The sequence below is a fragment of the Pseudorca crassidens genome, chromosome 16, assembly GCF_039906515.1.
Source record: "Pseudorca crassidens isolate mPseCra1 chromosome 16, mPseCra1.hap1, whole genome shotgun sequence".
Taxonomy (NCBI): domain Eukaryota; kingdom Metazoa; phylum Chordata; class Mammalia; order Artiodactyla; family Delphinidae; genus Pseudorca; species Pseudorca crassidens.
In genome coordinates this window covers 22,137,054-22,150,196 of record NC_090311.1, presented here as the reverse complement: position 1 = coordinate 22,150,196, position 13,143 = coordinate 22,137,054, and the positions used below count along the sequence as shown (strand labels likewise).

Below are 13,143 nucleotides of genomic sequence, written 5' to 3'. Positions count from 1 at the left end.
AGGGGGCTAGTGAGCCACAGCTAGCCAGGAGGGAGTCCAGGAAAAAGTCTGGAGCTGCCAAATAGGCAAGAGACCATTGTTTCGGGGTGTGCGAGGAAAGGGGATTCAGGGCACCGCCTAAACGAGCTCCAGAGACAGGCGCGAGCCATGGCTATCAGCACGGACCCCAGAGACGGGCAAGAAACGCTAAGGCTGTTGCTGCAGCCACCAAAAAGCTTGTGTGCAAGCACAGGTCACTATCCACACCTCCCCTGACAGGAGCCTGTGCAGCCCGCCACGGCCAGTGTCCCATGATCCAGGGACAACTTCCCCGGGAGAACACACGGCGCACCTCAGGCTGTTGCAACGTCATTTCAGCCTCTGCCACCGCAGGCTCACCGCGTATTCCGTACCACTCCCTCCCCTCGAGCTTGAGTGAGCCAGAGCCCCCTAATCAGCTGCTACTTTAACCCCATCCTGTCCGAGCGAAGAACAGATGCCCTCAGAAGAACAGACACTCTCAGGAGACCTACATGCAGAGGCGGGGCCAAATCCGAAGCTGAACCCCGGGAGCTGTGCGAACAAAGAGAAAGGGAAATTTCTCCCAGCAGCATCAGGAGCAGCAGATTAAATCTCCACAATCAACCTGATGTACCCTGCATCTGTGGAATACCTGAATAGACAACGAATCATCCCAAAATTGAGGCAGTGGACTTTGGGAGCAATTGTAGAGTTGGAGTTTGCTTTCTGCATCTAATTTGTTTCTGGTTTTATGTTTGATCATAGTTTAGTATTTAGAGTTTATTATCATTGGTAAATTTGTTTATTGATTTGGTCACTCTCTTCCTTTTTTTTATATATAGATATATTTTTTTTTTCCTTTTTCTCTTTTTGTGAGTGTGTATGTGTATGCTTCATTGTGTGATTTTGTCTGTACAGCTTTGCTTTTACCATTTGTCCTAGGTTCCATCTGTCTTTTTTTTTTTTTTCTTAGTATAGCTTTTAGTGCTTGTTATCATTGGTGGATTTTTTTTTTGGTTTGGTTGCTACCTTCTTCCTTTCCTTTTTATATTACTTTTTAATATTTTATTTTTAATAATTATTTTTTATTTTAATAACGTTATTTTATTTTACTTTATTTTTTTCTTTCTCATGGATCATTCTCCAGGATAGAACATATCTTGGGTCACAAAGCAAGCTTTGGTAAAGTTAAGAAAATTGAAATCATATCAAGTATCTTTTCTGACCACAATGCTATGAGACTAGATATCCATTACAGGGAAAAAAAACTGTTAAAAATACAAACACACGGAGGTTAAACAATACACTACTAAATAACGAAGAGATCACTGAAGAAATCAAAGAGGAAATAAAAAAATACCTAGAAACAAATGACAATGAAAACACGATGACCCAAAATCTTTGAGAAGCAGCTTCTAAGAGGGAAGTTTATAGCAATACAATCCTACCTCAAGAAACAAGAAAAAACTTACACAACCTAACCTTACACCTTAAGCAATTAGAGAAAGAAGAACAAAAAAAAAAACCCCAAAGTTAGCAGAAGGAAAGAAATCATAAAGATCAGATCAGAAATAAATGAAAAAGAAATGAAGGAAACAACAGCAAAGATGGACACAACTAAAGGCTGGTTCTTTGAGAAGATAAACAAAATTGATAAACCACTAGCCAGACTCATCAAGAAAAAAGGAGAAGACTCAAATCAACAGAATTAGAAATGGAAAAGGAGAAGTAACAACTAACACTGTAGAAATACAAAGGATCATGAGAGATTACTACAAGCAACTATATGCCAATAAAATGGACAACCTGGAAGAAATGGACAAATTCTTAGAAAAGCTCAACCTTCTGAGACTAAATCAGGAAGAAATAGAAAATATAAACAGACCAATCACAAACACTGAAATTGAAACTGTGATTAAAAATCTTCCAACAAACAAAAGCCCAGGACCAGATGGCTTCACAGGCGAATTCTATCAAACATTTAGAGAAGAGCTAACACCTATCCTTCTCAAACTCTTCCAAAATATAGCAGAGGGAGGAACACTCCCAAACTCATTCTACGAGGCCACCATCACTCTGATACCAAAACCAGACTAAGATGTCACAAAGAAAGAAAACTACAGGCCAATATCACTGATGAACACAGATGCAAAAATCCTCAACAAAATACTAGCAAACAGAATCCAACAACACATTAAAAGGATCATACACTATGATCAAGTGGGGTTTATCCCAGGAATGCAAGGATTCTTCAATATATGCAAATCAATCAACGTGATACACCATATTAACAAACTGAAAGAGAAAAACCATATGATCATCTCAACAGATGCAGAGAAAGTTTTCGACAAAGTTCAACACACATTTATGATAAAAACCCTCCAGAAAATAGGCAAAGAGCGAACTTTCCTCAACATAATAAAGGCTATATAAGGCAAACCCACAGCCAACATCATCCTCAATGGTGAAAAACTGAAACCATTTCCACTAAGATCAGGAACAAGACAAGGTTGCCCACTCTCACCACCATTATTCAACATAGTTTTGGAAGTTTTAGCCATAGCAATCAGAGAAGAAAAAGAAAAAGAATCCAAATTGGAAAAGAAGAAGTAAAGCTGTTACTCTTTGCAGATGACATGATACTATACATACAGAATCCTAAAGATGCTACCAGAAAACTACTAGAGCTAATCAATGAATTTGGTAAAGTAGCAGCATACAAAATTAATGCACAGAAATCTCTTGCATTCCTATACACTAATGATGAAAAATCTGAAAGTGAAATTAAGAAAACACTCCCATTTACCATTGCAACAAAAAGAATAAAATATCTAGGAATAAACCTACCTAAGGAGACAAAAGACCTGTATGCAGAAAACTATAAGACACTGATGAAAGAAATTAAAGATGATACAAATAGATGGAGAGATATACCATGTTCTTAGATTGGAAGAATCAACATTGTGAAAATGACTCTACTACCCAAAGCAATCTACAGATTCAATGCAACCCCTATCAAACTACCACTGGCATTTTTCACAGAACTAGAACAAAAAAACTTCACAATTTGTATGGAAACACAAAAGACCCCAAATAGCTAAAGCAATCTTGAGAAAAACGGAGCTGGAGGAAACAGGCTCCCGGCTTCACACTATACTACAAAGCTATAGTAATCAAGACAGTATGGTACTGGCACAAAAAGAGAACTATAGATCAATGGAACAGGACAGAAAGCCCAGAGATTAAGCCCACGCACATATGGTCACCTTGTCTTTGATAAAGGAGGCAAGAATATACAATGGAGAAAGGACAGCCTCTTCAATAAGTGGTGCTGGGAAAACTGGACAGCTATATGTAAAAGAATGAAATGAGAACACTCCCTAACACCATACACAAAAACAAACTCAAAATGGATTAAAGACCTAAATGTAAGGCCAGACACTATAAAACTCTTAGCGGAAAACATATGCAGAGCACTCTATGACATAAATCACAGCAAGATCCTTTATGACCCACCTCCTAGAGAAATGGAAATAAAAACAAAAATAAACAAATGGGACTTATTGAAACTTAAAAGCTTTTGCACAGCAAAGGAAAGCATAAACAAGACGAAAAGCCAACCCTCGGAATAGGAGATAATATTTGCAAATGAAGCAACTGACAAAGGATTAATCTCCAAAATTTACAAGCATCTCATGCAGCTCCGTATCAAAAACACAAACAACCCAATCCAAAAATGGGCTGAAAACTTAAATAGACATTTCTCCGAAGAAGATATACAGATTGCCAACAAACACATGAAAGGATACTCAACATTACTAATCATTAGAGAAATGCAAATCAAAACTACAATGAGGTATCACCTCACACCGGTCAGAATGGCCATCATCAAAAAATCTACAAACAGTAAATGCTGGAGAGGGCGTGGAGAAAAGGGAACCCTCTTGCACTGTTGGTGGGAATGCAAGTTGATACAGCCACTATGGAGAACAGTTTCGATGTTTGTTAAAAAAATTAAAAATAAAACTACCATACGACCCAGCAATCCCACTACTGGGCATATACCCTGAGAAAACCAAAAAGAGCCATGTACCACCATGTTCACTGAAGCTCTATTTACAATAGCCAGGACATGGAAGCAACCTAGGTGTCCATCGAAAGATGAATGGATAAAGAAGATGTGGCATATATATACATTGCCACATTACTCAGTCATAAAAAGAAATGAAATTGAGCTATTTTTAGTGAGGTGGATGGACCTAGAGACTGTCATATAGAGTGAAGTAAGTCAGAAAGAGAAAAACAAATACCATATGCTAACACATATATATGGAATCTAAAAAAAAAAAAGGTTCTGAAGAACCTAGTGACAGGACAGGAATAAAGACATAGAGAATGGACTTGAGGACACGGCGAGGGGGAAGGGTAAGCTGAGATGAAGTGAGAGAGTGGCATGGACATATATACACTACCAAATGTAAAATAGCTAGCTAGTGGGAAGCAGCCGCATAGCACAGGGAGATCAGCTCAGTGCTTTGTGACCACCCAGAGGGGTGCGATAGGGAGGGTGGGAGGGAGATGCAAGAGGGAGGAGATATGGGGATATATGTATATGTATAGCTGATTCACCTTGTTATAAAGCAGAAACTAACACAACAATGTAAAGCAATTATACTCCAATAAAGATGTTAAAAAAAAAAAAAGAAAATACCCAGTGCTAGTGAAATCACTGGGAAATGCACAGTCTGTTATTGCTTGTGGGCATATGAATCACCCTAACCATCTTGGAAAGTAATCTCAGGTATCTATTAACATTATAAATGCATTTGGTTTTGATACAGCAATATCCCCTTTAGGACTCTAGAGTACTTTACAAAGAGAAAATTACCCAAAATGTAACAACATGTTTACAAACATGTTTATTGAAGCACTATAGGTAATAGCAAATATTGTAGAAATCAGATAACAATCCAGTAAAAAGGTCACGGAGAAATAGTGTAGCTTGGAGTTAACAGAACACACTCAGGATCCATCTCTGACACTTACTGACTACATGAACATCGGGCACATTAATTTTTAAGCCTTAATTCTAAGCCTCACTTCTCTCATATGTAAACCTGGGATACTAGTAGTGCCTATTTTATAGGGTTGTTATGAGGATAAAAAGCACTGAAAATACTTCCTGGCTCAAAATAAGCACTACATAACTTAATTAAGGATGCAGTTGTTAAATTCAGTAAACAACATCCATACTATTTAATGCTTATAAACCTGACCCATTTTTCTTAGTGTATTCATCTGGACAGACACCCATAACTCATTGTTAAGTGAAAATAACAGGTTGTCAGAGTCCTATGAACAGTTACTCCTACTTTCTCAAACAAACAAAAAAGTGGTCCACATACATATGTATGTGTTGGTATCTTTGAGTTGGGTCATAACGATACGGACAGAATCACACAAAACTCTTACCATCACCGACCTCAGGGAAGCTGGATCAGTGTGGACAGTAAAAGACTACTAACACTTTTTGTTTGCCTCTGCACTGTTTGGTTCATTATAATGAACATACTTTTCTTCTTGATTTTTTGAAAATGATAAGATTTAATCAAATGAATTTATAAAAGTCCAGGACCCCCAAGCAGCTCTGCATGACACAAATATGGGGATGGGAGTGCGAGTTACAAAGCTCAAAGGAATCCAGAATCCTAAGCACCCCCTGATCCTGCTGGGGAGCTTGGCTCTCTCCTGGGGGAGACTGGGAAGGCATTAAACATTTGCAAACACAGGGATGAATGAGTAGCATCACTGGATCTGTGTAACACAAAGAGCCCTTCTGCAGGGAAATTTCACACTCTAGCTTTATTCTTTTTCTCTTTTAGGATGACTACCCCCATTCTCTATTCTTGTATTTGTGGCTGACTGAAAGCTGGATTGTGTAGCACAACGTCCTTCAAAGCTGAGACTAATGATCTATCCAAGACGCTCTATGCTTTTCCCCTGGATGAGGAGTAGAAAGGGAGAGAAGCTTCCGGCTAATGGGAATCACCCACAGCGTTGGCAGAGATCACCGTCTTCAGGTCAGCTTCTGTCAGCCTGAATCCCTTTAGCTCTCCAGAAAGTACTGGCTGAAGCCAACCCCACAGAGATGCTGCTTCAAGGCACTCTACAGCCATTCTCTCCACAAAGACTCTACTGGGAAACATCTCTTGATAATCGCAGTGTGTAACATCCAAGGAGAAGCAAAGTGACTCCCGTGACAAGGAAACAGGGCTGGCTCCCAGTGCAGAATCAAATGGCCTAACCCATTCTCTCCGCCTTAACTATATGCTCCTTCATCCCACAAAAGCAGGTATTGCAGCTTGAGAAGTACATAACTGTGGAGATGTGTTCGGAAACCTGTGTTTCATGTGGATCAGAAAATAGGACACTAGGGAGTTCGAGAAGTCAGCCAGGCCAGGCAAGCTCTACAACAGACACACTGCAGGTTGTGTATCCCTTTAAGACAGTACACCTTTAGTCCTTCCAGAATTGCCTAGGGCTTCCTCACCCGCTAAGCCTCTCTCAGCAGAATGCTGATTACCCTGGCACAGAGGGAAAAAAGATGATAATTTCTTCTCAGAGATACTGTATCTAGATTTTGACATTTTATTTATCTCAACCTTTAAGCTTATCTTGCTTCAGTATGGTAAAATCGCCAGCTCTACCAAACCTCACAGCTTAATCCACTGGAAAGTAGATAAGATACTGAGGTGTAGTTAATTGTCCTGTGTCGGATCATCCCCCTTTCCTCTCAGTTTGACTCCCTGAGTGAACGACAACACAAAACAAAAACAAAATCAACAACTTGCTCCAGGATTAAGGTGTAATCAATGGCAAGACCAACTGGGAACCAAAGCTCATTCATTTGGTACAGCGGCATCTCGCTCTGTCAGCCGGGGTTTGTGGACTCCGTGAGGTTGAAAGCCCTAGAACATCACTGCAAGGTCAGCTGCTTCTTGGCCTCTCTCCTATTCTGAGACCCCAGAGACGTTTGCCACTTGCCCCCTTTGGACTATTCAGCCGGTCAAAGTTGTAAAGAATGTGCGCTCAATCCAAAAGCGCGTGTATCTATTTGTTGGGCAAGAAGCCATTTCCCTGTGGCCCAGTATTTTTCTGGAATAGGGCAAATGCTGCTCGAAATGTCACAGCACTTTGAAAACCCTATTTTTAATATACATATATGTATATAACAATCATATTATATATATATACATACATGTATACATATATATATGATTAAAATGTTGTTTACTTATGTACAGCAAGATCCCCCAGAAGACAGATGGGATTCTGGATGATCAATAAGCAGTGAAATGACTGAAGTTCATAACTAACATGCCTGTAAGTGTGTGGACTATTATTGACAAATCGTGTGACCTCGGCACACTGTAAAAATGTTTTGGGAGGATGCAATAACGCAAGTCAAGCACTGAGCATCGTGCCTGACACATCATGAGTGCTCCATCAAAGTTAATTTTTGTTATTGTCGTCATTATTTTCATGAGCAACAGCATCGCTGCCGTTACCATGAAACCAGCAAGGTGTTGGGTTTAAGGACGTAAAGTCTACTTGAGAAGAGAAAATATACACATGAGCAAAGTAAAGAAGCAACACTCCTGGGATCTGGCAGCTCTGGGTGCTGCGTAAGTATCTCCTTCAATACAATTACATGAGGCGGGTTACAGGCAAGTACAGTTCTCTCTCACTTTAACTGTCCAAAGATCTTTGTCTCTCTAAACAATGAAGTCCTGGAAGGCAGAACCTACACGCTATGGATCTAGGTACTCACCCAACTTTCCTTCCCTAGATAAGAACAATATAAGACCTAGAGGAGTTAATCAATTCATGTTTGTTGAATAAATGAGTGAGAAAGAGAGTTATATGTTAGTGACTATGCATTAGAGACAAAATTGTAGTATTCACTGGTCTATGCAAAACCAGATACTTACTGAGCACTATCTATGTGCTAAGTCCTGCATTCAGTGCTGTGAGTGCCCTGAGTATCTCTAAAACCTGGCCTGTGCCCCTAAGAAGCCCCCGACGGCTGGCATAGGCAGGTTTTCTGAGAAGATTGCACAAGCTGGTACAGGAGAAAATGAGTCAACACTTAGCAGTCTAGTCTCCTTCCAGATGACGTGGAATCATGAGGACCTCTCTTCCTGGTTCCATCCTTGACCCACCCAGGCCTGTCCCTCTCCACCTCTACGTTAACACCCCCAAAATGTCCCCTAAAGACCAAATATGGGCACCATGAGCCACTCAAAAAATGCAGCCCTGAAAAGCAATTGTGAAGTATTCTAAATATTCCCTTTTCTCCTTTCCTCTTTTCTAAATTGTCTTTTCAGGCCTGTACTCTTCCATCAAAGTATTAAAACGAGCAGTTGCAATAACATAGAACACCTGCAGGAATCATTTGCCACATATGACATGTAGAACATCACACATATGGCAAGTGACTATTGTGGGTATGTTAGAAAAGCAAATAGAAATGGGTATATACACACACATATTACTTGTACATATGTGTATATTATGTGTATATATGCGCATGTGTGTATATGTATACGTATGTATATATCTTCCAGTGAAATTGATCCTAAGATGGAAAAGTCAGCAGGTCATTCTTGTCACGCTTTCCCAGGCTTAAGCCCACGGAGTTTGCTCCCTCAGAAGAGAGGTCTGGTACTATTGGAACGTGATGCTGTTTTTATTTCACTAAGCCCCTCCCTTAAGATAAGAAAAGAATATTCTTCCTGGACTGAGGCATCAGTAATAGTGCCCCATCAGAGAGAAAGAAGCACGCTGAGCGTGAGCTCCAGCAATCCAGGACAAGCTGTTCCTCACATCCCTCTAATATGCGCTTCCCAGGACTACTCAGGCTGGGAGTTACGGCTGCTCTGCCTCTGTCCCACTGAGACAGAACTGCACATCTTTTAATTTTCTAATATGCTAACGACACTTTACATGGCAGATGCACTACAGTAAAAGCTGGCTTTTACTTTCATTTATGCACATACATTAGAGAAACTTTCCAAGGAAGCATAAGCTTACTCAGAGATGCTGATGAATAGGTACTGAATTTAAACAATACAGCAGGAGTCAGGCCCTTAATGTATTAAAGAACTGTACTTTTTGAGGCTCCTACCAAACTTCCCACACTTGAAATCAGTTACATAAATTTCCTTGGGACAGAAACTCTGCATAATTGACCTCCTACTTGGGGAAAGAGCTCAATAATTGAAATGCCTGACAACAAACAAAAGAACAGAATCTAGCCTTTTCTTTGGTCTACTAGGGTTCTCCTAAGGCACAGGACAATTTATTTGGGGCTTCTTGTACACAATGTCAAGCCTAATAGAAAATAGACATCAGGTGAAAATGAAATTTAATGAACAATCTTCTTGTGAGGCCTGGTAGATTCCTCTGGGGTGTCTGGATAGACATGAGCCTCCTCTTGTATGACCACTGCAATCCCCAATAAGGAGCAGGCCCCGAAACCAAATTGCTTCCATGTAAATCAACCTTCCCTCCCAAGCCACTGTTGACTGCACCGGGGGGGGGGGGGGGGACACCTGACACAAACAGGGTGACTGCAGTCTTTCTCCCTAGACCTCAGCAGTGACACTGAAAGCCAAGAGGCAGCCTCTCCCAGTCATGTGAACTGACAGGTAATGGAACCCCCCCCCCCCACTGATCTTATGTGGTCGACACTCACTAGCTTTGGTCTGCCCACAGACCACTCCCACCTTTCTGTATAACGACTCTCACTTAGTCTGTCTGTGCGTGTGTGAATATCATCTCCAGAGTTTGTCTCCACCCTCTCCCAGGTCAGGGATCATCATGTGATCCAGGCCTGACCAATTAGAGGACGTGCTCTCCTGGACTTCAGGGATTGGTTCGGGCATGGGCCCATGACACAGGCTGGTGGAGAAGAGCCAATCAGGAGTGAGATAAATCAATATTTTTTTAAGAAACAAAACGAAACAACAGAATGTATCGTTTCCAAGGAAAAAGGAGGAGAGAATAACTGCCTGGGCATTTGAGGACCTTCTTTTGTGCTAAATCCAATAAGTTAGTCTGCCCTTGAAGAATCTGTTCATTCATTTGAAAAAGTACTAATTGCCCACTCTATATGTGTGACGCAGTAGTGTGAATCCCAGAAATAAAGGCAAGCGTGTAAGTGTGTGTGTGCCCCTTTGTGCTGCAGAACCACAGAAGGGAAGCTGTGAAAGAATGTTGCCCTGGTAGCCTGCCTGGGTTCTGCAGACCTAGAGGTTACACTGATCCCCTCTGCAAAGATATCCTCATTCTTTAGTTTCTTCCCCAGTAAGCTCACAGATCAGTGAGAACTATGGGAACCAAAACGCATAAAGACAACCTAATAAGCAGTTTAGCAAAAGGATGTGACCAAAAGAAGAGGTCTATAAAAAGGAAGGGTCCAGCCTTCCTGGAAATAAACCCCAACCCATGGCTAAGGGAAACGAAGAGCAAACAGAGGAAGAAAGAGTACAAGGAACCAGAAGCCTTCCCACCAGGAAACGGGGGTGGGGGTGAGCAGCCAGCGGAGGACATCATGTTTAAATAACACAGTAATTATTAGCTCAGCTTCCCTACCTCCAAAGCGAGCTCTCCGTGATGCTCCCCAGGTTATAGTCATAGAGCTTTGTCAAAATGAGAATCACCTGAAGGCAAAAGAAGAAATCCTGGTTAGTTTCAAACAATGACAATCTCATAGAACTGAAATGGCCCAAGCGAGGGCTTAGAATTCCTTTAATGGGCACTTCACGTAATTGAATGAGTTGTTGCAGCATCCCCTTACACAGATTGGGGAAGGGTTTGCCTGTGCCTTCCCTTAAACGGCTCAAGCCTGATGCCCTCCCTAACCTTCTCCCTCTCAGCCGGCAGCAAGACTTACCTGCCCATCCAGGCATTTCTTATCCTGGTGGGCTTAACACTTTCAGGAAAGCTAGCAGAGCTGTCAGATATGTGTCCTGCAAGGCAGCCACTGAGCAGGTGGCTGGGAGAGAGGAAGGTCAATGACACAGGTCCCAGCCCTGCTTGCTGTACCAGACGGGGCAGGTAACAGCCTCTCTGAGCCTCAACATGCTTTCTCTCAAAAAGGGTGGCCGTGAGGTCTTAAATTAGGTCATAAATGCAAATTGCGCTTCAATTAGCATGGGGTTCTTCAATGCTAGCTCTTTCTCTTTCTTCTTCTCTGTGGGTTTGGCTTTATTTCTTCTGATCTCCCAATTTCTGGGAAAGCCACTGGACTGAAGCAACAAGGACTAAAGCAACAGCATTTTAACAGGCACAGATCTCTGTCTTACGGGGTCCTGAAGCTTACAGGATTTAGGGAGCCCTTCATAAGAAACAAGATATCAAAGTATGAGTTCCAATCTCCACACCCTGGGAAGGGGGCTACGCAATTAAGGGACTTGGAAACCTAAGCTTCATTCACTTCTCGGCAAATTTTCCCTAAGTCTAACCTGTTGCTCTTTTCAACCTCACTCAGAGGAAGCTAAACTATTTAGCTCATTCTTCTAGAATTCAACTCCTATGAACCATTTACAAGGAGCCCAGGATTTTGCCTGATGCCCAAAGGGAACATACCTACAGATGAGGCCTGGTGGTCTGGGATCCACTGAAACTCATGACCTGGCTCCGCCGCGTTAACTGAAGCACAAGAGTGCCATGACGCTTGGGAAAATACAACAGAGCAGTGTGTTTCTAACCATGGATGGTCTCCGCCCTTATTTGCTCTCCTCACATAATGAAAAGAACCTAATAGCTCTGCTTTGTTTTCTGCTGAGGTTCCTATTTCTCTCCTCATACTCATAACCTAGAACATTTGGCCCAGTCCTGCTGTTTCCAACTCAGCAGAAAAATGGTGACATCAACTTCCTGGATTTTCTCTGAAGGCCAAGGGCTCAGTTCTAGCCACAGTGAGCACAGAACAGTCTATCCTCGAATTCCAAGGCAGCAAGATGCCAAGAAGTGCTGAATCCTTCCAAGTTCTACCCTGCTAGCACAGGGCTTGCTTTACTGAAGAGCAGATTCTGATCCCTTCTTTCACAGCAAGCAAACTGGAACTCCATGACCTTAGGTTTGCTCCAAGTTCAAGGGAACGAAGGACCACGGTCACCCCGAGACAGGCAGAAATCTGAGGACCTGTGCTCTAAGGCCACCCATCTCCTTAACCGCTGCACAGGCCTCCTTCAAGGATCTGTTCAAAACTTACTTCTTTAGCAAAACGTAAGCACGTGTGAGGCTCTGGGCACCGCATGGGCACGTCAGATGGCAGGCCTGCGGTGGGGGCATATGCTTAACAGATCCGTGTGCCAATTAAGTCGCTTGAAGTGCTAAATTTCAATCACCGCCATCCCAGGAATGCTGATCAGCGGCAGCGGGGTGGCTGTTTGAAGACAGAGTGATGTCACTGCTCCACCTCCATACGATTTTGCCAAGCAGGTCTATAAATCCCCCACCAAGAAAATGGGTGTGTGGGCATAAAGCATTTCTAGGTGGTTGCTCTCCTGCTGCAAGTAAACTAAATAATGAAGTTCAGCTGGTCACAAACTGCCCCTCCCATCCATCTGACGAGGGAATTCACTGGAGCCCCAGAGAAGGAAACTTTTTAACCCAGCATGTAATGGTGTGGAACCCCTCACACACACACAGAAGGTGTTTACGCAATTCACAGGCAGGCGGGCAGGGAGGTACAAATCCACTCCCTGACTCTTCCTGCTGGGCTAGTAAAACGAAAATGCCAGTGATACCCTCAGGCAGTTTGTCAATACTGCACCAGATGAGGTGTCATTTATGGCATTTCAAGGCATATCTGTTTGCATCAATCTAATCTTTGTTTTCAGAAAGAGAGCAAGAAAGAAGGGAGAACTGCTGACCTTTAGTTATGTTTTCAATCGATTATTTGAAGCTTTTCCCCTTTTTTTCCCTTTCCTGTCTATATGCGTTATTTACCACCTTACTTCGGGATGGTGACAGTCATTATATTAGGTCGGATTTGCTGTTGTTTGTTTTTCTGCTCTGGTTAATTAGCAATACTGTTCTACAGAATTAGCATCTGTTAAAGGGCCACAGCCA

At 42.1% G+C, this 13,143-nt stretch overlaps 1 protein-coding gene across 5 annotated transcripts in view; it reads right to left on the bottom strand.

The window, feature by feature from the left end:
* Positions 1-13,143, bottom strand: part of SORCS1 (sortilin related VPS10 domain containing receptor 1) — a 660,265-nt gene that overhangs the window by 358,283 nt on the left and 288,839 nt on the right. For all 5 annotated transcript variants that reach the window (XM_067709470.1, XM_067709467.1, XM_067709469.1 and 2 more), the window contains one exon: positions 10,657-10,724. Coding sequence is in view for 4 of the 5 variants with exons in the window: in XM_067709467.1 (XP_067565568.1) it covers positions 10,657-10,724 (68 nt within the window). In the remaining variant the exon portion in view is untranslated. The remainder of the gene's footprint in view (positions 1-10,656; positions 10,725-13,143) is intronic.